A 25,553-nucleotide genomic window follows, 5' to 3' on the forward strand; every position below is an offset into this window, starting at 1 on the left:
TTGGTCAATAACTATTTCAGAACAGAAATCTGCTCCAGGTGATGTATATATGTATACCTTTTCCAGATCACTAACCTTTGACTCTAGATGTACCTCAGCCAAAGAGATATTCTCCTGAAGTAAATGTTTTTGGTGAAATAAATCACTTTCTGAGTGCCTCATGGTTTCAAAGTTATTACCAATAATAAAATTTTGATACTAAGCAAAATGGAATTATTTTTTGCCAACCTCTTCCTTGGCCCTTGATTGGTCATTAGATGCCAGTCATTGTGAAAACATTCTGTGCAAGAACCTGGGACACATAGTGGGCAGTGTCTAAGGGTATTGATCAAGGTGAGTTTTATAATCCTACTGTTTTTGTTTCAATTCTGTCACTGCCTTCTTCACTCCCCTATTGGGTTTTCACACCATCTTTTTCTTTTCCAAATTTAGTCCCTCACTTTTTTTTGTCAGTAACTTTGAAAATGGTTTTTCATTACTGTAGTTGACATACAATGTTACTACTTTCAGGTGTACAACATAGTGATTTAACGGTTCTATATATTATGCAGTGCTCACCTCCATAGGTGTAGTTACCATCTGTTTAGATATCCCATCCCTTCTTTACTCCTCTTGCCCTTTGGCAAGCAAAATTATTTCCTTTCTTTTAAGGAGGAAGCCATTAGTCCTGTTTAATTCCACATTCTCTTGAATGACACCATTATTTGTATTACTGAATTGCCCAAGCCTGAAACGTAGTAATTATCTTGATGCCTTCCTCTCCCTTAGCAATTTAATCTGTCAACAATTTCTATTTTACCTCATAAGATCTCTTGAGTTTGTCTGTTTCCCCACATTTTAGTTTAAGCACCTCTTTTGTAGCCCTGTAGGAGCTTCTTACCTTGCATATGTTTTGGCCCCTCTCCCGTCTGTCCATACTGCAGGCAGAGTTAACATTTAGAAAAATGCAAGTTTTTTTTTTTTTTTTCCCCTGCTGAGGTTAGATATATTTATCTGGAACACGTTTGTTACATAATACAGTAAACAGACAATTTAGTTAACCTTTAGGAAACGATTCCATAAGTTTATAGAAGGAAATACTAGGAAATTTGGTTCAGATTATCATGTTACTTCATAATTCATTAGTAAGAAAATATTTTTTTCATAATTCAGAGTTTTAAAAAATTAATTTACAATACCAAAATAATGTTACCACAATATTTTGGTTTGCTAAAGACCAGGGTTAAATTTTTTCAGGAATAGAATTTAGTGATTCATCTCTTATATATTACACTCAGTGCTCATCCCAACAAGTGCCCTCCTTAATGCCCCTCACCCATTTAGCCCATCCCTCCACCCAACACCTGCCAGCAACCCTCAGTTTGTTCTCTGTACTTGAGTCTTTTATGGTTTATCTCCCTCTCTGTTTTTATATTATTTTTGCTTCCTTATGTCCATCTCTTTTGTATCTTAAATTCCACATATGAGTGAAATCAAATTTGTCTTTCTCTAATTTCACTTAGCATAATACACTCTAGCTCCATCCATGTTGTTGCAGATGGCAAGATTTTCTTCTTTTTGGTCGTTGAGTAATATCCCACTGTATATATATATACACCACATCTTCTTTATCCATTCATCTGTCGATGGACATCTGGGCTTTTTCCATACTTTAGTTGTTGTCAAGAGTGCTGCTATAAACATTGGAGTGCATGTGCCCCTTCGACTCAGCACTCCTGTATTCTTTGGATAAATACCTAGTAGTGTGATTGCTGGGTCGTAGGGTAGTTCTATTTTTAATTTTTTGAGGAACCTCCATACTGTTTTCCAGAGTGGCTGCACCAGTTTGCATTCCCACCAACAGTGCAAAAGGGTTCCCCTTTCTCTGCATCCTCGTGAACATCTGTCATCTGAGTTAATTTTAGCCATTCTGACCGGTGTGAGGGGGTATCTCACGGTGGTTTTGATTTGTATTTCCCTGATGATGAGTGATGTTGAGCCTTTTTCATGTGTCTGTTAGCCACCTGGATGTCTTCTTCGGAAAAGTGTCTATTCATGTCTTTTGTCCATTTCTTCACTGGATTGTTTGGTTTTTGGGTGTTGAGTTTGATAAGTTCTTTATAGGTTTGGATACTAACCCTTTATCTGATATGTCATTTGCAAATATCTTCTCCCATTCCATCAGTTGCCTTTTAGTTTTGCTGATTGTTTCCTTCACCGTGCAGAAGCTTTCTATCTTGATGTGGTCCCAATAATTCATTTTTGCTTTTGTTTCCCTCACCTCCAAAGACGTGTGGAGTAAGAAGTTGCTGCAGCTGAGGTCAGAGAAGTTGTCTGTTTTCTCCTCGAGGATTTTGATGGTTTCCTGTGTTACAGTTAGGTCTTTCATCCATTTTGAGTTTATTTTTGTGTATGGGGTAAGAAAGTGGTCCAAGTTCATTTTTCTGCATGTCACTGTCCAGTTTTCCCTATGTCATTTGCTGAGGAGACTATCTTTTTTCCATTGGATATTCTTTCTTGCTTTGTCAAAGATTAGTTGGCCCACATTTGTGGGTCCATTTCTGGGTTCTCAATTCTGTTCCATTAATCTGTGTGTTTGCTTTTGTGCCAATACCATACTGTCTTGATTAGAGCTTTGTAATACAGCTTGAAATCTGGAATTGTGATGCCTCCAGCTTTGGTTTTCTTTTTCAGGATTGCTTTGGCAATTCAGGGTCTTTTCTGGTTCCATACAAATTTTAGGATTGTTTGCTCTAACTCTGTGAAGAATGCTGGTGTTATTTTGGTAGGGATTGCATTGAACATATAGATTGTCTTGGGTAGATAGATATTATAGACATAGATATATAAATATATAGATATATTATCCACTTGCTTAGAAGCCTTCAGTGCTGTTTTAATCTGGTTGCGGCTCTTAGTTCTCATGGGTAAACTAGGAAATTTCTTTTCCTTCAAGTATGTCCTCACATAGAAAATAGACTTAGCAAATATGAATAATAAGACAAAAACAACTCTCAGACCCCGTGTGGAGGAAAACACTTTCCAAAGCAAAGTGTTCTAGCCCACAACATGGCCAACTGCAGCTCTGGACAGAGGGGATGTTGGATGGGTTCTGGCATAATGGGTCCCCAGTCAAGGGGTCCCAGAGTGTGATCCTATTATGTCAGACTGCTCCAGAACGTCTTTCATTTAGTCCTTTTCATAGAGATTGCATAGGATGATCAACTGCACTGAAGGAGTTTAATTTGAATCAAAGGCAGCAATGGGATCAAAGTAGAGCCTCCTAACATGTGCATGGGAGGGGAGCAGTGAGGGACATGGTTCCATGTACCTCAAGGAACTGCTCCCCTAGGGACGACAGGCAAGACCTGTGGTAGCTCTCTCTGATGAGAGGCAGGGAGCGAGAGTTGACAGCTTAAGGTTTTGTAATAGCTGATGCAGGAAAAGAGGAACCTCGCTGCCTAAGGAAGTGGTTAATAGACAGCTACAAGTGCCAGACGCTATTCTGGTTGCAAAGCAGGAAATGACTCCGGAGACTGAGTATTTCAAGGAAAATATCAAGGAGATGACTTCCGATATCCCTCCAGAAGAGGCAAGAAGTAGTGGAGCGAGGTAGGGTGTGGCAAAGAAAGGTACTCAATACTTGGTTCACCAGTGGTGCTGTAGGACACAGCTGCTGAGCAAAGGCAGAGGTTTTGGTTTCTTCTCTTCCATTTGGGGCTGGCTGGTCGTGCCCTTGAGAGTGAGAGTGTGAAGAACAACTTTTCCCTCTGGAAGGTGCTGAAGGAGCAGAACTGAGCGGACAATCTAAACGGTTAGGGAGCTGCTGGCGGATGGGGCGGAGTTAGATAGGGAGAGGAGGGACTTCCGGTGCGCTCCTCGGCCCAGTTTCCGGTGTCCAGCGGCCGCTTGCCTGGCGCCCTGGGCTGGTCTCGAGGACGCTGCGGACGGCGAGGCTGTGCTGACTTTCCTGGTAGCGGGGCCTTTGGTGAGGACGGCGTGCGGAGCAGGGGTGAGGAGCCGCTCTGGGACGAGCGACCACTCACCCATATGGAGGCTGCATTTCTTTATGAGAGGGCTCGGGGATACACCGGTTGCGTCCCTAGACCACCCCCTCTTGGGCCGCGGACCAACCCACGCGCGCACTCAGTGAGGACGGCCCCACCCCTCCGGGTGGGGGCGGCACCGCGCATGCGCGCAGCACTGTTCTTTGAGCTTAGGCCGGGCCCCGGGGGCGTGGGGCAGTCCGTCGCCCTGGGACACATCGCGAGTCAGGTGTGGTAGTCATTCTTCAGAATGTGCCCCTGGACTGTATTTTGAAGCTGGCGTCCCTGTGGGTCAGTCTGGCCAGGTCCTGGAGTTTGCACTGGGCCAGAGTGCAGTGGCCAGTCTTGGGGCCCTTTCCCACTCGGGATGGAATCGCAGTTGTTAGTGCTGATAGACCTTTGTTTTTGGAATCCTTCCAGTTAGTGACCAGCATGCATGAGTTAATTCACAGGTCTGTATTGAGCGATGAGTAGTGCAGCGGAAAAGGAACACAGCCCCTTTCCTCACGGAGCTTAACAGTTGGCACCGAGCAGGAAGGAGCACGCTGGGAGGTCCTGGCCCAGCCCTGGGAGAGGAGTTGGACTCTGGAATGCCAGAGGAAAGAATGCTAATCTGAAACCTATGTACCGCAGGAGTTGGCCAGGGAAAAGGAGGACGTAGGTGATGGCCAGGGGTGGTAGAAGTCAGGGAACAAAAGTGGTTCCAGACAAAAGTCCAGCGATGAGGGAGGCAAATGTAGGCCTTGGGGCCGACCTGATTGCCATGGAACTTTGGTGTGGGAGTAGACAAGTTGGAGAGGTAAACCAGGGCTCTGCACACCCGTGTTCATTGTTCAGACTTCATCCTGAGAGGACAGTGCAGATCAATTGGAAGATTAAGTGGATAGTGACTATTTAATAGTATCATTTTTTTTTTTAATTTTTTTTTTCAACGTTTTTAATTTATTTTTGGGACAGAGAGAGACAGAGCATGAACGGGGGAGGGGCAGAGAGAGAGGGAGACACAGAATCAGAAACAGGCTCCAGGCTCCGAGCCATCAGCCCAGAGCCTGACGCGGGGCTCGAACTCACGGACCGCGAGATCGTGACCTGGCTGAAGTCGGACGCTTAACCGACTGCGCCACCCAGGCGCCCCAATAGTATCATTTTTTGAGTGCATACAGTGGTTCTAGACTTTTCTACCGGAAGTACATTGGGAAGAAAAGAGAATTTGTATTCTCGGGGGGGGGGGGGGGGTCTAAGAGGCGTATATTGAAAAGCCACAACCTCCCAGGAGAAAATTGTTTATTGAAGTCTGGTTTAAATATTTACACAAGATTTGAATGGCATACCAAAGTATGTACTTGGCTTGGTATAAAATGTTTTCCCAAATGCTCAAGTTATTCTAATGCTTTACAACCTTGCATCATATCATACTACTATTTTTGTAGTTCTTGATAATCCATCATGTACCCTCCCCCAGATACATAACCCAGCCTTTCCATGTGGGGAACACTGGTCACAATACATGTATTACTTTCTTTAATCATCCTATCAACCGTTACAGGTGGGTGTAATCTTTCTACTTAAGCAGTGATAGAAACTGAGGCTGAGAGGTTAAGAAAATTGCCCAAGTTCACACAGCTGGTGAGCTGCTATTCAAACATTCACTGCACTGCTTCGCTTCAGGGAATGGATTTGGGTGGAAATAAGATTTGAAGCAGAGACGGCATCTAGGAAGTTGTTGAAATAGGCTAGGTGAGAGGCGATTTCAAAACGAAGATCGTTTTAGCAATGATGAAGGAAAGCGAGTGGGTTCAAAGAAGGTAGAACTGACATGGTTTGGCATTTGACTGGATGGGAGCAAGGAGTGAGAGAGCCTGGTGGCCGCATCAGGGTTGCTGGGGTTGCCATTCACTCACTCACAAGAATTGCAGGGAAAAGAGCAGCTTTGAGGGTAACGAGGGCTTGTTAGATTGAGATGCGCCGCGATATTCAAGGGGGGCGGTCCTTCTGAAGTATCTTGCAGAGTTCCTTTTGGCACGAGAGAGAATTTACTTTTCTTCTTCGCATTGAATATATGCCATTCGTTCTCAGTTGTTGATGACTTCCTAAGGTATGCTGCATATATAACCTGTTCAAACTATGGGAGATGGTGGGATATGGCCACAAGATAAACACAAAAACATGGGACTACTTGTGAAGCCTCTACAGTTCTTTTGGAGGCGACACATTTATTTTACGATTATATTTTAGCAAACACTACCTCATAGTTCAAGTAACAAGTATGACGAAGTTTCAGACAAGATCATGGCAGAAGTGGTCAAGGCCTATACCAGGGTGAACTGAGCTGGAATATTTTGAGGTTTGAGTGGGTCACCTCAGCGTTTTTCTTCGAGGCCCCAGGCAATCATTGTCAAATACGTAATGCTCCAGAGAGAGCATTTTAGAGTTTACAAGGTATGTTCTGTGGAACTGATGAAAGCGAAAACATAGGCTTTTTAAATGCTGTGGTTAACATTAAGCCTATGTGGATGCTTCTATAAGGATTAAAATGATCGGTATTTATTATGACCATTTGCTGGCTCTAGTTGTACAGGTTTGTTTGTTTGTTTTTTTTAACAATACAATTCTTTTGTTGTTTATCTAGCCTTGTTTATATTTTTTTCCATAATCTCCTTCAGAGTTAACATTTTTTATTAAGTATTACATGTCTCCCATAAAAGGTGAGTTTTGAGAAGCAATTTTAGGTTCCTCTGTGTATAAAAAAGAGAATGTTTTGTCTTTATTTTGTGTAGCCTTACCTTTTGTGCTGCAGGGTATTTTAAATTAAAGAATCCTTTTAACTGTTACTCATCCAAATAGAGTAGGAACAATCCGGTCTTTTGACTGGCAGTTTGCCCTGGCAGGTAGGTAATAATTGATGCTATTGTTGATGTAATCCTCCATTTTAGGTCACAATCGAGTTCAGAAGTAGAATAATGTATAAGACTGTTAATAAAAAGACAAATTACAGATAATGTTGATTAGCCAGAACTCTTAATATCTTTTTTTTTTTTTTTTTTTTTTTTCTGTGCCCCTTTTTTCGCCCCAGAGATAACTTTTTAAAAGACAGAACCAGGGATTTGTTTAAAATCAAAATAGTTTGTGGATGAGGGTTGTTATGCTGAGTGTATTAATAATTGTCTGTACTAATTTAGTTGTTTACAGCTGTATTAAATACCTAAGGAATGATTGATTAACTATACACAGGCTGTTTTTATTGTGAAATATGTCTACACAAGAGTCTGTCAAACATACACGTAAGTTTTAAAGAGTTCTAATAAAATTAAAAACACCCACATACTCACCATCTAGGTCAAGAAGACTCTAGAGGCTCCCTTTGTGCTCCTAGTTTGCAGCTCCTCTCTGTCCCCTGAAGAAATCACTCTCCGGATTCTTGTGATAATCATTCCTTTGCTTCTCTTTACACCTTTGTATGCATACCTATTTCTGAATGCTGAAATATGAAACCATACTGAAGATATTCTTCCGTGACTTGCTTCTTGCACTCCAGTAAATTTCTGAGAGTTATCTAGGATGATTCGCATAACTGTAGTTTGTTCATTTCCAGCGCTTGTATTCTGGGTATGAATATACCATTATTTCTTTGCCCATTCTGCTATTGATAGACATTTGAATTGTTTGTTTCCAGTTTCTGGCTCCTAACAAACAGTGCTGCTATGGACATTTTTGTTCAAGCCTAATGGTACAGAAGGAAAGAATCTTTCCAGGATATAATACCTGGGAGTGGAATTGTTGGGTGGTAGAGTATGGTGATTCCAAACTGGTTTCCAAAATGATTATACTGGTTTATTGGCTCACTAGCAGCATATGGGAGTTTCTGTTGAAAATCTTTTCATATCTTCAGACTTTTAAACCTTGCCAATCTCTTGTTTGCAGTGATCTCATTCTGCTTTAAATTTGTATTTCCCTGATTACTAATGAGGTTTGAACATCTTCATTTGTTTGCTATTCAGATTTGCTCTTTTGTAAAGGATATATTGAGATTCTATGCCATTTTTCTACTAGGTTGTTTGTCTTAATACTTAAAGTTTATATTTCCTGGATTCTGGTTCTTTTTCACATGTGTCGGAAATTTGTTTTTCACTCACTCTGTATATTATTACTCTCTTTCCAGTACTTTTAAAAATTCTCTCTTCCAGTAATTGAATTTATCTGCCTTTTCCTTTATGGTCTGTGCTTTTTATATCTTAAAAAAGCCCTTCCTATCCTCAAGTCATGAAGATATTCTCCTATCTAAACGTTTCACAGTTTTGCCTTTAACATGTGGTTGTTTAATCTACCTGGGAAAAAAATTGTGTGTGATGTAATATGGGAGTGCAATTTAATTTTTTCTCCTGTGGTTATTCAGTTTTCTAATACCTCATTCTTTCTTCATTAATCTGAAATTACCTCTTTTGTATCAGGTTTCTACACATGGAGTGGGGAATCTTTTCCTGTTCCAGTGATCAGTTTGTCTCATTATGTGCTAATACCACAAGATCTTAGTTAGTTACAAGACCACATTAATCAAATCCAGATATTAGGTAAAGCAGGGTCCCAGCCTCTTTTCCTTCTTCAGTCTTGGCTGAAGTATCTTGACTATCTTTGGCCATTCGCACTGATGTATAGCTTTGAGAACCAGCTTATCAAGTTCCACAAAACACCTTTTGAGATAATGATTCAAATTGCACTGAGTCTATAGATCATTATAGGGAAAACTGACCTCTTTACAACATTGGGTGTTCTAATCCATGAAAATGGTGTCTCTGTATGTTTAGGTCTTCTTTGTGTCTTTCATTGAAGTTTTAAAATTTTGCCATAAGAAAGTTGACATCTTTGGTTAGACTTTTCCTGGTAACCTGATATTTTATGCTACTATTGCAAGTAACATTTTTAAATCAGTTTTCTAATTATTCGTTGGTGACATAGAAATGATAATGATTTTTAATATTAATTGCTGTACTTTCCTACTGTTTTAAAATCTTGAATTTTTATGTATAGAATCATATCTGAATAATAATAGTTTGCTCTTTTCCAGTTCTTATACCTTGTTTTTCTTGCTTTAACTGCTCTATCTGGGGTATTATTTACACTGTTAAATGGAAGTGGTGGTTATTCCTTGTGTTATTCCTATCTCAAAGAAAATGTTTCCGGTGTGTTACTGGTGAGTCTAATGTTGGCTATAGGCTTTTTGTTGGATAGTCTTTACCAGCTAAAAGAAGTTCCCTTCCATTTTTATGTTGCTTAGAGTATTTTAGTGTGTATAGGTACTGAATGTTATCAAATGCTTTTTCTGCAAGAATTGACATGATCAAACATCATTTTACTTCTGTCATCTATTAACGTGGTAAACAACAGGAATCAGTTTTCTAATTGAAACCAAGCCAGTAGTAGGATAAACCCAACTTAGTCGTGAGGTGTTTTATACATTAGTATGTTGACAGTTACTTTCTCTCAGCACATTGAAAATCTTATTCTAATGTGTTTTGGCTGGCATTGTGTCAAGTGTGAAGTCAGCTGTCAGTCTGCTGCACCTTTGAAAGTAATGTGTCTTTTCCCTTGGCTGCCTTCAACATCCTTTCTTTGCCTTCAGTGTACGCGGTTTAGGTATGGACTTCTTTGTATTTGGTTTGCGGGAATGCTTTGGGCTTTCTGAATCTGTACATTGGTAGTTCTTCGTGGTTTTTTGCACAGATTTTCAATCTTGGCTTTTATTCTTTAAATACATAGGCATATCCAGTGACTTATAATTACATTATCACAGGAGTCCTTGTACGACTGCTCTGTGCATTGTTGTTTCTGGACGTTCTTCCTTCTGGTCCTTGTTTCTGTAGGCAACTTGCTCATTATGCTTAGAGTTTTATTTTATTTTATTTATGGGATTTCTCTGTTGTTTGGGCTGAAAGTAATATTTGGGGAGGTTTTGCATTTGCTTCAGCCAGGCACCTACTAGTCAAGGTCATCCTAATTAAAATCTTGAAGGTTCTCTGAGGACTTGTCTTTAGATAATGTCTGCAGGCTGGGTCCAGGGCTGGCTGATGGTCCAGGGCTGGCTGTAGCACTTTCTTCCTTTCACTCTCTGGGCCAAGTTTCATAGCAGCTGATATTCTTGTAGCTGACTGAGACGATGTGGGGTGGAGTGCCAGTGATGGTTTACTTCTGGTTCATCCTTATAGTGAAGACTCTGCTTTTAGATTGAGAGGGTCTATCTCTTCAGGTGGGTTCTGAGTTTTATCTTTTATACCCTGAAGGAGCCAAGGGAGGGGGAAATCAAGGTAGCCTAGTGTGGGTAGATGCTCTAGGGCCAAAATGGTGTTTTGCTCACCTTCTGGTTTCTTGCTTTTATTTAGATCTGAGAATTCCTTATTTTCTTCCTTGCTTCTTGAAGCTTATATACACACACACATATATATACATACATGTATACACTCTTGAACAACACGGGTTTGAACTGTGCTGGTCTACTTATATGGGGATTTTTTTCAATAAATATAGTATAATGAAAAGTATTTTCTATATGACTTTCTTTTTAAAAAATTTTTAAATGTTTATTTTTGAGAGAGAGCGTGCACACACATGTGTGCGAGCAAAGTGGGAGAGCAGAGAAAGAAGAGAGAATCTTAAGCAGGCTCCACACTCAGCACGGAGCCTGACATGGGGCGCAATCTCACAAACCGTGAGATCGTGATCTGAGCTGAAATCAAGAGTCAGATGCTTAACTGACTGACCCACCCAGTCACCCCCCTTTTGATTTTTCTTAACATTTTCTTTTCTCTAGTTTATTGTAAAAATATAGCATATAATACATACAACATACAAAATGTGTATTAGTCAATTTTTATGTTGTCAGTAAGGCTTCCAGTTGACAGTAGGCTATTAGTAGTTAAGTTTGGGGGGGGTCAAAAATTATACCTGTATTTCTGACTGTGCAGGAGTCAGCATCCCTAACCCCCAGGTTTTTCAAGGGTTGTGTGTGTATATTTTAATCTAGTATTGTTAGGTTTCATTTGGAGTGTTGCCAGCTGTGTTATTGGAAACCCAAGTCCAACAATATTTTTTTCTAAATAAGCATACCAGAGTTTATTCATCCACAAATATGTATTTACTTTTCAAAGTAGGCAACGTGGGGGACTACAAGTTTCTGCCATTGTTCAAGATATATTTGGAACTCTTTTTTTTTTTTTTTTTTTTGGAATTGGTTTCAGAGCCAGTAGCATATTCTTTTAAATATCTTTATTGGCTACATTCTTTAAAGATGAAACTTGGGCTTACCATAGAATCCAGCATCACACTCCTAGGTATTTATTTACCTAAATGAATTGGAAACTTACATTAACACAAAAACCTGTGCCTGAATGTTTATAACTGCTGTATTCATGATCACTGAAAACCAGAAATACCAAGGTGGAATTCAGCAGGAGAATGGATAAGTTGTGGTATATTCACATTATGGGATGCTATTCAGCAATGAGGAATAAACTGTATTGATCCTGGCAAAGGCATGGATGGATCTGAAATGCATTTTGCTAAGTAAAAGAAACCCACCCCAAAAGGCTGCATATTATATGATTGTATTTATATGACATTCTGAAAAAGACAGAACCACAGAAAACATTAGTGGTTGCCAGGAGTTAGTGGAGGGGAGAACAGTTGACTACAAACGGGATCCACAGGGAATTTTTAGGGTGATATCTTTGATACTTGTTTGCATGTGTGAAATATTATATTATTGTTTTATTATAAAAACAAAAAATGGAAGAAAAAATGAATACACTTAAGAAAACTAAAAATGAAGTCCCATCCTCTTTTCTTTAGCTTCCTCTTTTTTATTTTTTTAAGTTTTTTTTATTTATTTTGAGAGAGAGCATGAGCAGGGATGGGGCAGAGAAAGATGAAGAGAGAATCCCAAGCAGGCCCCGTGCTGCCAGCGCACAACCTCACATGGGGCTCGAACCTAAGAATCATGAGCTGAGCCGAAACCAAGAGTCAGACACTCAGCTAACTGAGCCACCCAGGTGCCCCTCTACTCTGTTATTTTTGAACCATGCATCTCTTTCATGCTCCTCTGTATAAATGATGTAGCTCATAATAAACAAATTAAAGGGGAAAATACACAAAAGGAAAGTTGGATGTGGTTAAGGTAAGGAAAACATCCCCTGACTAAAATTACTAAACTAACTTGAAATTTCCTCTTCAGTAATCTGTAAATACTGGTAGCTCCTTGACCACATAGGCCGTATCAGAATATAATGGTGGAGATGGGCGATTAGAACATTTTCATTGTATATAACAAAAGATGAGAAAGATTTTGCCAATGATTTAGGGCTTCCATCCACTCATCCTCAGAGTACATTTGCTCATATTTAAAAATAAATGAATGAATTGTTCCACCAAAAAGTTAATGTAAGAAATCTGAAAGTAAATGGTAACTTCTCTTTTAGCATTCCCCTTCCTATGGTTTTAATTCAAGATTAAAAAAAAACAAAAACAAAAAACCTAACCATTGTAAAAGTCTATGGACAAAATTTTGGATTTTTGATTTTTAAAAACACATTTTCTTCCAGAAGAGCAGCAGCGTAACACTAAGCAGTATCTTTCTGGATATAAATGATATTTTTGAAGACTTACCAGTTTTTAATTGTCCATTGTTTCCTAAACTGTATTTTTAATTTCATTTGCTCTCTCCTAGGGAATGAAAGATGGCAGCACGCCGTGCGTTAAAAGCTGTTTTGGTGGATCTCAATGGCACACTTCACATTGAAGATGCAGCTGTGCCAGGCGCACAGGAAGCTCTTAAAAGGCAAGCTATTCTCCAGGTTCAGCTGACAAATATGTTTGTAAGTGCCATTTTACCAAGGCAGATCATTAGCTAAATGGATGGCCTTAAGATGGCACTTTCCCAGCTTACCAGATATACAGGAACTGCCTTGGGTTTAGCTAGAAGATGTATGCACTGTAATAGCCTCCAAACGCTTGTGTTCTAAACCTTTATTAGGTTTGGCCTTTCAATCTAGTCTTTTTGTTCTTTGTGTATGTGTGGCTTTATCTAAGTCAGTAATGTAAATTTGGGAATGAAAACTCAAGATTCTAAATAATCTGGAATAAATAGCATTGGAAAAATCACAAATGAATTCTGGAATCACAAAGTGAAACACACACACATACACAGAGGCGTAGTTCTGCCCTCTCCCCCTTCACCCAAGACCTTGCATTGAGTGTGCAGCTCACCAAGTAACATTTAGTTAAGAGACTTGAAGTTTTTATTTTATTTTATTATTATTATTATTTTTTACCATTTACTTATTTTTGAGAGAGAGACAGAGATAGAGCACAAGCAGGAGAGGGCAGAGAGAAAGGGAGACACAGAATCTGAAGCAGGCTCCAGGCTCTGAGCTATCAGCACAGAGCCCAACGCGGGGCTCGAACCCACGGACTGTGAGATCATGACCTGAGCTGAAGTCGGACGCTTAACCGACTGAGCTACCCAGTGCCCTGAGACTTGAAGTTTTATATTTATTTCCATCAACTAATTTAATGCTTTCGAAGGTTAGAGACTATCTTCTATTTCTGATGTATCAACCACAGTATTTAACACAAGTCTACATACAAGTTGAGGCTATGGTAAAAGCTTGTTAGAGTGAACTGAATGTGAATGTTTGCTTCTGAGTTCTGAAAAAAAAATACTCCGCCACATGACAGAGCTAATAATGCTAAGTACCTTCCTTTTAAAATAATTTAGGGAAGTTTTCAAAAATCAGCAATACTTAGCATGTGGTGCTTATCATTTTCCAACCTTAAAATATTCAAGAATGTGCTGTTATTCAGAAAATCTAGTGACTAGTGTCACAGTGCCAGGTATTAGAGCAAAAGATTGACACGGATTTTGTATTCTCAAGGAGCTTATTTTCCATCTGGGGAAACACCAGACATGAAGAGCCTGGTATAATCTGCTAGGGTTCAGTTGGAATCTATCAGTTTAGTTAAAGTCATGATGTTCATTATACATGGACAACATGATCAAAGCCAAGAGCTTTTACTGCCATAATGATGAGCTTTCTACTCTGGATTGAAAGCAAAATCTTTTTCTTTCTGGTGAACAATGAGTGACATCTCTAAGTAGCTCATAAACTGTGAGCCTGCCAGTCTGGGGGGACAGGAGCCTACAAGTTGTTTTCTTACTGGCACTAGGGGGTTTCCATCCCAAAGAAATCACTATACTGTGTCACTTCTGGTTTTGGTTTCTTCCTTCCTCCCTCCCTCCCTCCCTCCCTCCCTCCTTTCCTCTCCCTCCTTTCCTCTCCCTCCTTTTTTTCTTTTCTTTCTCTCTTTCTCTCTTTCTCTCTTTCTTTCTTTCTTTCTTTCTTTCTTTCTTTCTTTCTTTCAATTTTAGAGAGAGAAGGTGAGCTGGGGAGAGAGGCAGAGGGAGAGAGAGAATCCCAAGCAGGCTCCATGTTTGGTCCCATGACCCTGGGATCATGACCTGAGCCGAAATCAAGAGTCAGGCACTCAACTGACTGAACCACCTAGACACCCCTGGTTTTGGTTTCTATGGAAACAAACAGACTAAGGGAAATTGAGGGACTAGTAAAAAGAAAAGTTTTTTAAAAATCCTCATTAAAAGTGATGTGGTAATTTCACAACTTGAACTTGTTCATTTTTAATTATGTTAATAATAGTTGTGTTGAAGTAATCAGTTTCTTTTGAGAGATAAATTTAATATGTTTTTCAGAAGAGCTATCACACAGATATTATACAGTTAATCATGATTACAGTGAACCATTTAATCATGCAGATTTATTTAATGTTCTTTGGGTGAATACTTAAAAGGATTTTTTCTGACTTATACGGTTGCTTCTTTTAAATTGTTAGTGCTGGGGCGCCTGGGTGGCTTGGTTGGCTGAGCATCCGACTTCGGCTCAGGTCATGATCTTGCGGTCTGTGAATTCGAGCCCCGCGTCGGGCTCTGTGCTGACAGCTCAGAGCCTGGAGCCTGCTTCAGATTCTGTGTCTCCTTCTCTCTCTGCCCCTCCCCTGCTTGTGCTCTCTCTCTCTCAAAAATAAACATTAAAAAAATTTTTTAATTGTGGTTAGTGCTATTACATTTTATGTCCATTCAAGATAGGCATAAAATAAAAATCAACAGGGTATTAATATAAAATTTTAAATTTTGCTAAATTAAAATTATTTTTAGATTTTAGATTAAAATATTGTAGAGCTGCGGCACCTGGGTGGCTCAGTCAGTTAAGGGTCTGACTCTTGATTTCTGCTCAGGTCATGATCTCACAGTCGTGAGTTCAAGCCCTGTGTCAAGTTCTGTGCTAACAATGCAGAGCCTGCTTGGGGTTCTCTCTTTCTCTCTCTCTCTCAAAATAAATAAGTAAACTTTAAAAAATAAAATAGAATACTGTAGGACCAAGAAAATAATTTTTATTTTTAAAGAAAGCTTTCATGAATTCTCTTTCTGGTACCTGATTGCCAGTTTAGGTTCCAAAAGCAGATCATGGAATCAAAACAATCCTGTATGTAGATAGTTCAAGGGGAAAACACATTTCAGTGTGTAAAACTGGAATATGTCTTTGAGCATTCTAGATAGTTTCTGTTTCTTAACTTAGTAACACATGGGGGTCTACCAGTCTCTAATTGACTAGGAAGGAGGAAAAAACATTCTGAGGTATCCCCTGTTCTCTTAGTGTAGATCAGAAGTTGTACCAGAACATGGATCAGAGTTCCGTCTCATCTGAGCTCCGCTGGCACCCAGCTGTGCAAAGCAGAGCAGTCACCGAACTTCTGCTGGCCTCTATTGTCCCGTCTTTGAGAGAAATTTGCCCTGGCACACAATCTCTACAATAACTTTATCTCTCATAATCTGAGAGTATAGTAGTTACGGAGCTTTGTTTTTTTTTTTTCACTTCTTTACTAAAACCCTGCGGTAAAACTTAGTTATTGAAGGCCCTCAAAAAGGTAAACATAGCTTTTACAATTTGACTTTGCAGCCTTTGGAGATTAAGCGGTCCATAGGACGTCTCTGGGGAGAGGGGCGCCTGAGGGGCTCAGTTGGTTGAATGTCGAACTCTGGATTTTGGCTCAGGTCATGATTCTAGTGTTGTGGGATGGAGCCCTGTGCTGAGCATGGAGCTTGCTTAAGATTCTCTCTTTCTCTCTCTCTCTCTCTTCCTCTCTTCCTCCCCGTCTCTCTCTCTCTCTCTCCCCCCCCCACCCCACCCCCCCCCCCCCACCCATCTCACTCTCTCTCTCTCTCTCTCTCTCAAAAAAAAAAAATCTAGGTAGATTACAGAAAAGCTTATCTGCCATAAAAACATTTACTTGGTGACTTACCGTTCATTTTCTGACCTTTGGCAAGTGCTACCAAATTAGGTTGTATGGGGCTAGAATGTAAAAGCTGCCTATTGACATCTGAATTTTGCTTTCCCAGGTTACGTGGTACTTCTGTAATGGTTAGGTTTGTGACCAATACAACCAAAGAGAGCAAGCAAGACCTATTGGAAAGGTTGAAAAAATTGGAGTTTGATATCTCTGAAGATGAAATATTCACTTCTCTGACTGCAGCCAGAAATTTAGTAGAGCAGAAACAGGTTCGACCCATGCTGCTAGTAGATGACCGGGCACTACCTGATTTCAAAGGTACAGGAAATTTGGAAAGATACAGAAATTGGTTCTTCATATTTGCTTATAAATCAGTCTTAAAACTGGACTTTTACAAGTGTTTGTTTTTCCCCCAGACTTCCTCTTATTATTATTATTGAAATGGTCAAAAGTTTGAATCTAAATTCATGTTTCTCAAACCTGTTTTGACACACTCCACAATAATACAATATGTAGTAACCCAGTACATCTATGTTTGTGTTTATGTATGTTAAACAATGCTTACTCTATAAGGTGTCCTTTGTTTTCTGTTTGGTTTACTTACTTGTTTGTTTGAATTTGATGCTGCTTAGAACCCTCCAGATTAGTTTCACAATCTGCTAAATGGATCATGGCCCACAGTTTGAAAAACCACAGGTCAAAATCATTTTGCATATTATAATCCTCAAATCAGGAGCCACCCTATTAATTTGATTAAATGAGATAAACTCAAGATCTACTTACTTAAAGATAGATATTGGAATCTTACATTTTATTTCAATTTGTGTTAATAGAACTAATCTGATTCCACTTAAAAATGATTGATTATGGGGAATTTATATTTATGATGGGCATGGTTTTTGAGACTGATGAATAAATCTTAATAATATTGTGAAAAAAATTGATCTCATTCTGTATAGTGAAGTTTTTAGAAGATTAAACTTTTTTCGTTGGAAAACTTAACAGACTCTGGGAAAATATCCTGGTTTTATGAAGCTTTGTCACATTCCTTCTTTTTATAAATGATACTCAGAGTGAAATGACACAGTATAGAAAAATGGGTATATAAATACCTCATTATAAAACCATATGATGGCTTTACAGATAATGATTAGGGAAATTCAGCATGCATATATAGGTAGGCTAAATCTCAAAAGTTGTCCCATCAGGAGATAGACCAGTGTATCAAACAGTTGTTATTTATAAGAAACAGAAGCCAGCTTTGGCTGAATTAAATAGAAAATACGTTTATTGGGGCGCCTGGGTGGCTCAAGTGAAGTGTTCAACTCTTGATTTCGGCTGAGGTCGTGATTTCACGGTTCATGAGTTAGAGCCCTGCATTGGGCTCTGTGCTGACAGCGTGGAGCCTTCTTGGGATTCTCCCTCTCTCTCTGTCTCTCAAAATACATAAGTAAACATTTTTTAAAAATACATTTATTAAAAGGATCTGAATGCTGGCAGGAATATAAAATGGTATACCTTCTATGGAGAGGAATTTGGCAATAGCTAGCAAAATCACATCTGAGGCAGAACTGCCCTTTGTAGGAATCTGCCCCTAAGAGATAGTTACAAAAATACACAATGACCTACAAAGTTGTTCATTTTGGCCTTATTTGAAATAACAAAAGATTGGAAACAACCCAAATGTTATTAGAAGGGGCTCATTGGTTAAATTTATGATATGTCCACAAAAAATGGAATGCCTAAAAAATAAGGGCAAATTCTATCTCCTGATAAGGAGTGGCCTTCATAGGATATATTAAGTGAAAAAAGTAAGGTATAGAAAATCTGATGTATTTTCTGTGTAAGAAAATGAGAGGGAAATGGATATATATGTATACACACAAACACACATGTATATATGAAATATATGTATATATGTGTGTATATATGTATACATATGTATATATGTATATATATTTCATATTTGTGAAAGGAAGCTAAAGAAGGATAAATAGGAAATGGAAAACTGGTTACCTAAAGGGGGAGGGAGGGAGAAAGGGATTAAGAGACAAGACTGCATGGGGCGCCTGGGTGGCTCAGTCGGTTAAGCGTCCGACTTCGGCTCAGGTCACGATCTCGCGGTCCATGAGTTCGAGCCCCGCGTCGGGCTCTGGGCTGACAGCTCAGAGCCTGGAGCCTGCTTCTGGTTCTGTGTCTCCCTCTCTCTCTGTCCCTCCCCTGTTCATGCTCTGTCTCTCTCTGTCTCAAAAATAAATAAACGTTAAAAAAAAAAAAAAAAAAGAGAGAGACAAGACTGCTCTACAAGTATCTTGTTATATAGCTTTGCCTTTGGAACTGTGTATATATTTGTATATTTAAAAGACAGTTCAAAAAGAAGCCAGTCCCTGAAAACTAAAATCAAATAGAAACAAACTTAACTCTGCAATCAAGTTCATACCCACTTAGAGAAAAGAAGCACTTCAAGTGACTTTAAAATACAATATTTTTACTCTTTGTTCATAGTGGGATAAATTCTAAGGGTAAAAGAACTGCAAAGAAATTGTCAACTGCATTTAGTAGCCTTAGTGTTATTAGTAATGTTGGCTAGTATTATTTTGTTTTTAATATTTGTTTATTTTTGAGAGAATCAGAAAGACCTAGTATGATTGGGGGAGGGGCAGAGAGAGCAGGAGAGAATCTGAAGCAGGCTCCAGGCTCTGACCTGTCAGCACAGAGCCTGACGTGGGCTCGAACTCATGAACTGTGAGATCATGACCTGAGCCAAAGCCGGATGCTAAACCTACTGAGCCACCCAGGTGCCCCTACGATTATTTTTTTTTTTAATTTTTATTTATTTTTGAGAAAGAGAGAGGGTGGGGAAGGGGCAGAGAGAGACGGAGCGAGAATCCCAAGCAGGCTCCGTGCGGTCAGCTTAGAACTCAGTATGGGGCTCAAATTCCCAAACCATGAGATCATGACCTGAGCTGAAACCAAGAGTTGGACGCTTAACTAACTGCACCCCCCAGACACCCCTGTTATTATTATTTTTTTTAATATTTATTTATTTTGAGAGAGAAAGAGCATGCGTGGGGGCAGAGAGGGAGGGGGAGAGAGAATCCCAGAAAGCTCTGCGCTGTCCTGCAGAGTCCATTGAGGGGCTTGAACTTACGAACCATGAGATCATGACCTGAACTGAAATCAAAAGTCGGATGCTTAACTGACTGAGCCACTCAGGCGCCCAGATACTGTTATGTTTATTTTTTATTTTATTTATTTTTTTTGATACTGTTTTTTTTTTTTTAATGTTTATTTATTTTTGAGACAGAGAGAGACAGAGCATGAATGGGGGAGGGTCAGAGAGAGAGGGAGACACAGAATCGGAAGCAGGCTCCAGGCTCTGAGCTGTCAGCACAGAGCCCGACGCGGGGCTCGAACTCACAGACCGTGAGATGGTGACCTGAGCCGGAGTCAGACGCTTAACCGACCGAGCCACCCAGGCGCCCCAATACTGTTATGTTTAAAGCAAAGTAGTAATCATGCTAATATTGGTAGTACCCAAAATTTTATGTGTAAGTGAAAAGAGATACAAATATAACAACAAATAAGCTATGTATTACTAATTTTGAATTTAAAATATCATTAACAACTCCCTTGTTCTCTTAAAAAATACACGTTATTTGCTTTTCCACCGCAAAGGTCTAGAAGCAGTGACAAACAATGCTCAGAGGATGTTGTACTACCATTTCTGAATTACTCTACATTCGGGGCTACCAGTAAGGAGGAAATTGGAAACCTTGGGTATCTGCTCTTTCTATTTCTTCCCCTCACATTTTGGTGGACTCGATGATGCACATGGTTCAAGACAGGGAATGAGAAAGGCGAATAGGAATTGGTATGTGGATAATCCACAGGACCTTTAATCAGTCTTTTACTAATTGCGATGGTGAATGTACTCATTTGGTTCTCATATCTGAAGTTCTGTTATCAGATACCAAGGCCTTAAACATGCTTTAATTATACATTAATATTTGTGGAACTAAAACTAAATTAGGCATTTCAGTAGGAAACTATAGAATGAATCTACATTCCATATTTATCACAAATGTGTTAGCCTCAACTGTGTCAATTAGAAAGTCTAATTTCCCTTGCCTCTTAGACTTTCAGTTCCTCATCAGTTGCTATTGATCTGATAGCTCATAGAGAACTCATGACTGTTCTTGTTGATTGTAATCAGCAAAGCTTTTTAAAGTTAGAAATTGTCACTTGTTCGAGAACATGAAGTTACAAGTTTGTGTGGAGATCTTCTAGTTACGGAGTAGCTGTAACACCATGCAAAAGGAATATGCAAAAACACTAGAAGACCCTTTTCTTTAAGTATTATTTATACTTCCAAAGTACATTGGGCAGGATAATCTCTTAAATTTCAGATTATGGCTACAGTAAAAATTTGTATTTGATTGACTAAAGCTATTTTATTATAAAATGTATCATTACTGTTAATTGCATTTTTCAACAATTACATATTTTTCCTTTCCCAGGAATACAAACAAGCGATCCTAACGCTGTGGTCATAGGACTGGCACCAGAACATTTCCATTATCAAATTCTGAATCAAGCATTCCGGTAAGTCTTCAGCTATTTATTTTTCATCTGATCATATACTACTCTCTTCCCTTCCTTATTCTCTGTCATGTCAGGTTATAGATATATTTTACTTTCTGGCCACCCAAATTGTACATGACGATAGATATCTTCAAGATCACTTCAAGATCAACATTAAATCACATTGCTTACTGCTTGCTTAGTTTTTTAAAAATAATCAATATGTTAAAAAGTGGTGATGATCTTTGGGGTTTTTCTGGTTTGTAGAATCAATATCCTCGGGCAGAAATTCATAATAAAATTGCAACTCTGAAGCTAGCAATTTTGTAATGGAACCCAAGTCCACCTGCTCGATGGGAAGCAAAGCCAATCACTGAGATACAGGTTTGCAGCAAGGAAAGCTTATTCGAGAGGCAGCCGGAGGAGGAGACTAGAGGACAAACCTCAAATCTGCCTCCCCAGAGAGGTAGAGAACAAGTGTTTTGTAATCATAGGGGTTAAGATTACATAAATATTGATGAAAAGGGCAGGGAAACTTACATGAGTATTCATGAGGAAAGATGGAGCGTGATCACTGAGCAAACATATATGTGACATATCCCATGTTCACTTTGGGGTGGAGATTTAACCCCAGAATAAGGCAAAATTCAGCCCCTGACATCAGGAGGTTATCTTAGGACAAAGAGAAGAAGGGGCTATGGGCATGCTCTGAGAACTGGTATAAACTGAATGGGGTCTTGGGCTCATTATCTTAAGTAAGGAGTGCAGGGCTTTGCTTGTCCATAGACTGGAACCATATCAGATGACCTTGAGTCCAAGCTTCTGCAGAGACAGCTAGTGGATTTGTTAGTGGGATCTGAAAAGACAAAATAGCTGATTAAGGGGCAACAGTTCTCTGAAAAACAAGATTTAAACTTTCTGCTCGTTTTAACCTCGTCAATCCCATGGGGCATAGTTTCAGTTTTATGTTTTATTATCATTTCTGTGATTCTCCATTGACTGTGCTATTCTCTGAGGAAGATATCATCCAGGCTAACGCTCCAAAAACAGTACATGTGATTCTTCCTCCAATGACAATCTAGGCTATCAAGAAAAGTTGACACATTTGGCCACACTTTCAGAGATTATTTGATAAGTGATAATGGTAGTCTGAACTGGGATGGTGGCAATAGAAATGAAGAAGCAGATTTAGGTAGTGTTGACATGACTTGATGGATGGTTGGGTTAAGGAGGTGAGGAAGACCAGTGAGTCAAGGAAAATGTCCAGATTTCTAATGTGAGCACATGTGACAGAACACTCCCAGTTAGGGTTCAGGAGGTGATAAGTTTAGGTTGGGGCTATTGGGCCTTTGGGGTGTCTAGGTGGGGGTGTTCCAAAGGCTGTTGGTAGAAATGGGGGGACATAACAACACGGAAAATGTTATAAACCTTCACTTGTGTGTCCATTTTTTTACGTGAACTTTTCACTGCTGCTTCAAAAAGAAGACGGCATACTGGTTCTCATACTTCCTAAGATAAATTGTATCAGAATTTACCCGCAAATCTGCTCTAGAGTGAGATCGATCTTTTTCCTTGAATTTTTCATTTTTCATAGATTTTTCATTTTTCATCTTGTCTTTTATTTCTTGTCAAACCATTAAACAGTGTAATTTGCCTTTGAATTTATGACGAGCTAAGTAGTTGTAAATATTGCATCAGGTTACACTGAACTTGTTAAAAAACTTTTAATAGCTTGGTAAATTTTTGGTATTTAATTACAAAGAATGCCATAAAGACATCATTTTCTTTCTAGTACAGAGATCTGCAAGAATCATTATAATGTATACTTGATGTAGAATTCATTTCTTGATGTAGATGTCTAAGAATCAGAATGTTTTTAGAAACTTTAAAATTCACTACAGGGTTCACACATCTGGGCACATTTTTTGCTGTTGATCTTGGAAGTGGATGTTCTCATGGACAGTCTTTATGGCCAAAACTAGCACTTTGGGAACATCCACCTTCTTCCCCTGTATGAGCATTAATTTTAGAACCTCAGTTAATGGAACCTATGGCTACTTGTGCACTTTTATTTGTGACTTTCTTAGTCACTGTGATGGTCAAGCCTTTGTCTAAAAGGAATGAACCCACTTTTTATAGCTGCTCAGTATCCATTTACTATATTTGCTGGAGAACCATGGCTATGCCATGTTGCTTGAAGATGTACTTTGGGGTATATAGTATTAAACTTTCTTTTGCTTTGCCTACTTCAGTTATCCTCTAGCTTCTTGGGGAAAGGGGCGGGTGGTTATCTGACGTGCTCCTTAAGTAAAATTTACAACTGTGCCACAATCAGTTTTCATTTAAAATAGAGAACTTGCTATGAATTCTTACTTCTGAACTTATCCCACTACCCTTTACCCATTTCTTTAACCACAGAATTCAAGGAGAAGGCATTGATCGATTTTAGCTGGTAATTTGGGAAGGACATATTTAATAGGAAGTTGGGAGGTCTCTGTCTTAGATGAATACTAGACTCAGGGTAATAAAAATGTACGTTGACATAATACTGACTTTGTAATTGCTCGGATGCTGTCTAATTAGTACACTTCCCTAACCATATTGATTTTTTTAAACACTACGTTTTAAAGCATTACAGTGCACTTATAGGTCAACTCTAATTTCACAAATGCACTTAACAGCTGGGTGGAGAATTAACAGAAGGATTTTAGGTCTTGCCCTTCTTTGCATATTGATGTCTCCACCGAGACTATGCCTCCCAACCAGTGACTACAGCTGTTTGGATTGTGTGTGGCAAATATAGACATCTCAAATGAACCACCGATTAGCTAAATTACTATTCAGGTTGATAATGAGAATAAGCATTGGATTTTAAACCCCATTGCATAGCTGCCTTGAATAACAGCTTCAGGGGCATATTGCCCTCAGGCAGATACATCAACCTTCCACATTACACTGCCTCTTATTTACTGTGTTTTGAATGGGTACTTCCCCGCCCCCCACAAATGCACAGTACAGTCTGTCTACAAACGTGTGTTAAATGTCTGAATGAAATTGAGAACACTGAATTTAAAGAATTGATTTTGGGGAAGGATAGGAACCACCTATAAGGAGTAGATATGATTTGGGTTTGGATTCTGTAAGACATTCAAATCCTAAGAGCCGTTGGTGGCTTTCCCCCTTTTGTCTCCTACTAAAAGATACAAAATATAATATAATGAACACTCATATGCCTGTCAACCAGTTTAAGAAATGCAAACTGTCAACACATTTGATATCCTCTGCATATCCCTCCCCAATTTTATTGCCCAAGGCCCAAAAATAACCAAGGTTATGAATTTTGTGTTTATCGTTGTCATACGTTTCTTTATACTTATACCACATACACAGGTATCCGTAGACAGTATGTAGTAGTATTTTGCGTGTTTTATATGGTACATAATCATCAATTTTCTTCATCTTCTGGTAGTATTGTATGAGTCATCAACGCAAATATCCAAAGCTCTAGTTCCTTCATTTTCCCAGCCATAGTATGAGCTTGTAGCAAGGTTTTTTTTTTCATCTTCTGATCTGAGTTAGAAACCCAAAGCTTGAGCATTGTAGTAATGGACCAATTATAATTAAATTTGATGATCTCTATGAGGAGAAAGGCTGCTGGGCAAGCAGCTCACTTAATAACCTAACTTGAAGTTAGTGACAAAACTAAAAAAAAAAAAAAAAAAATCAGCACAAAAGTAATATGTCTTCATTGTAGAAAAGTTTAAATGTTCAAAAAAGAAAAAAGAATAAATAAAATTACCTGTAATCCTGCCACCTAAAGAGAACCCCAGTTAACACGCTAGCACATAGCCCGTTTGTTTCCACGCACATAAATATTTAGATAAAAATAAGAATGTATGACACTGTGTGGTAACTTGCTTTTTAAAAGCTCCACGACGGGGGCACCTGAGTGGCTCAGTCTTTTGAGCGTCCAACTTTGGCTCCAGTCATGATCTCAGGGTTCTTGAGTTTGAGCCCCACATCGGGCTTGCTGCTGTCAGCTCAGAGCCTGTTTCGGATCCTCTGTCCTCCCCTCTCTCTCTGCCTCTCCCCTGCTCACACACACTGTCTCTCTGTCTCACTCAAAAATAAATAAACATTTGGGGCGCCTGGGTGGCTCAGTAGGTTAAGCGGCCGACTTCAGCTCAGGTCACGATCTCGCGGTCCATGAGTTCGAGCCCCGCGTCGGGCTCTGGGCTGATGGCTCAGAGCCTGGAGCCTGCTTCCAATTCTGTGTCTCCCTCTCTCTCTGCCCCTCCCCCGTTCATGCTCTGTCTCTCTCTGTCTCAAAAAAAAAATAAAAAATAAAACAGTAAAAAAAACAAATAAATAAAAAATAAACATTAAAAAAAATAATCACCCCACGATGTATTGTACATGTTTTTCTGTATTCTTTTTTTTTTTTTTATGTTTATTTATTTATTTTGAGAGAGAGAGAATCCCAAGCAGGCTCCATGCTCTCAGTGCAGAGCCTGGGGGAGGGCTCAAACTCATGAACCATGAAATCATAACCTGAGCTGAAAGCAAGAGTCAGATGCTTAACCAAGTGAGCCACCC

At 39.3% G+C, this 25,553-nt stretch overlaps 1 protein-coding gene across 1 annotated transcript in view; it reads left to right on the forward strand.

Annotated features, from left to right (window-relative positions):
* Positions 1-3,368: 3,368 nt before the first annotated feature.
* HDHD2 (haloacid dehalogenase like hydrolase domain containing 2) overlaps positions 3,369-25,553 on the forward strand; it is a 41,700-nt gene continuing 19,515 nt past the window's right edge. The window contains exons 1-4 of the mRNA XM_049620145.1: positions 3,369-3,991; positions 12,739-12,849; positions 16,483-16,691; positions 20,894-20,978. Coding sequence (XP_049476102.1) covers positions 12,749-12,849; positions 16,483-16,691; positions 20,894-20,978 — 395 coding nt within the window. The 5' untranslated portion in view covers positions 3,369-3,991; positions 12,739-12,748. The remainder of the gene's footprint in view (positions 3,992-12,738; positions 12,850-16,482; positions 16,692-20,893; positions 20,979-25,553) is intronic.

This window comes from Panthera uncia (assembly GCF_023721935.1).
Source record: "Panthera uncia isolate 11264 chromosome D3 unlocalized genomic scaffold, Puncia_PCG_1.0 HiC_scaffold_8, whole genome shotgun sequence".
Classification (NCBI taxonomy): Eukaryota; Metazoa; Chordata; class Mammalia; order Carnivora; family Felidae; genus Panthera; species Panthera uncia.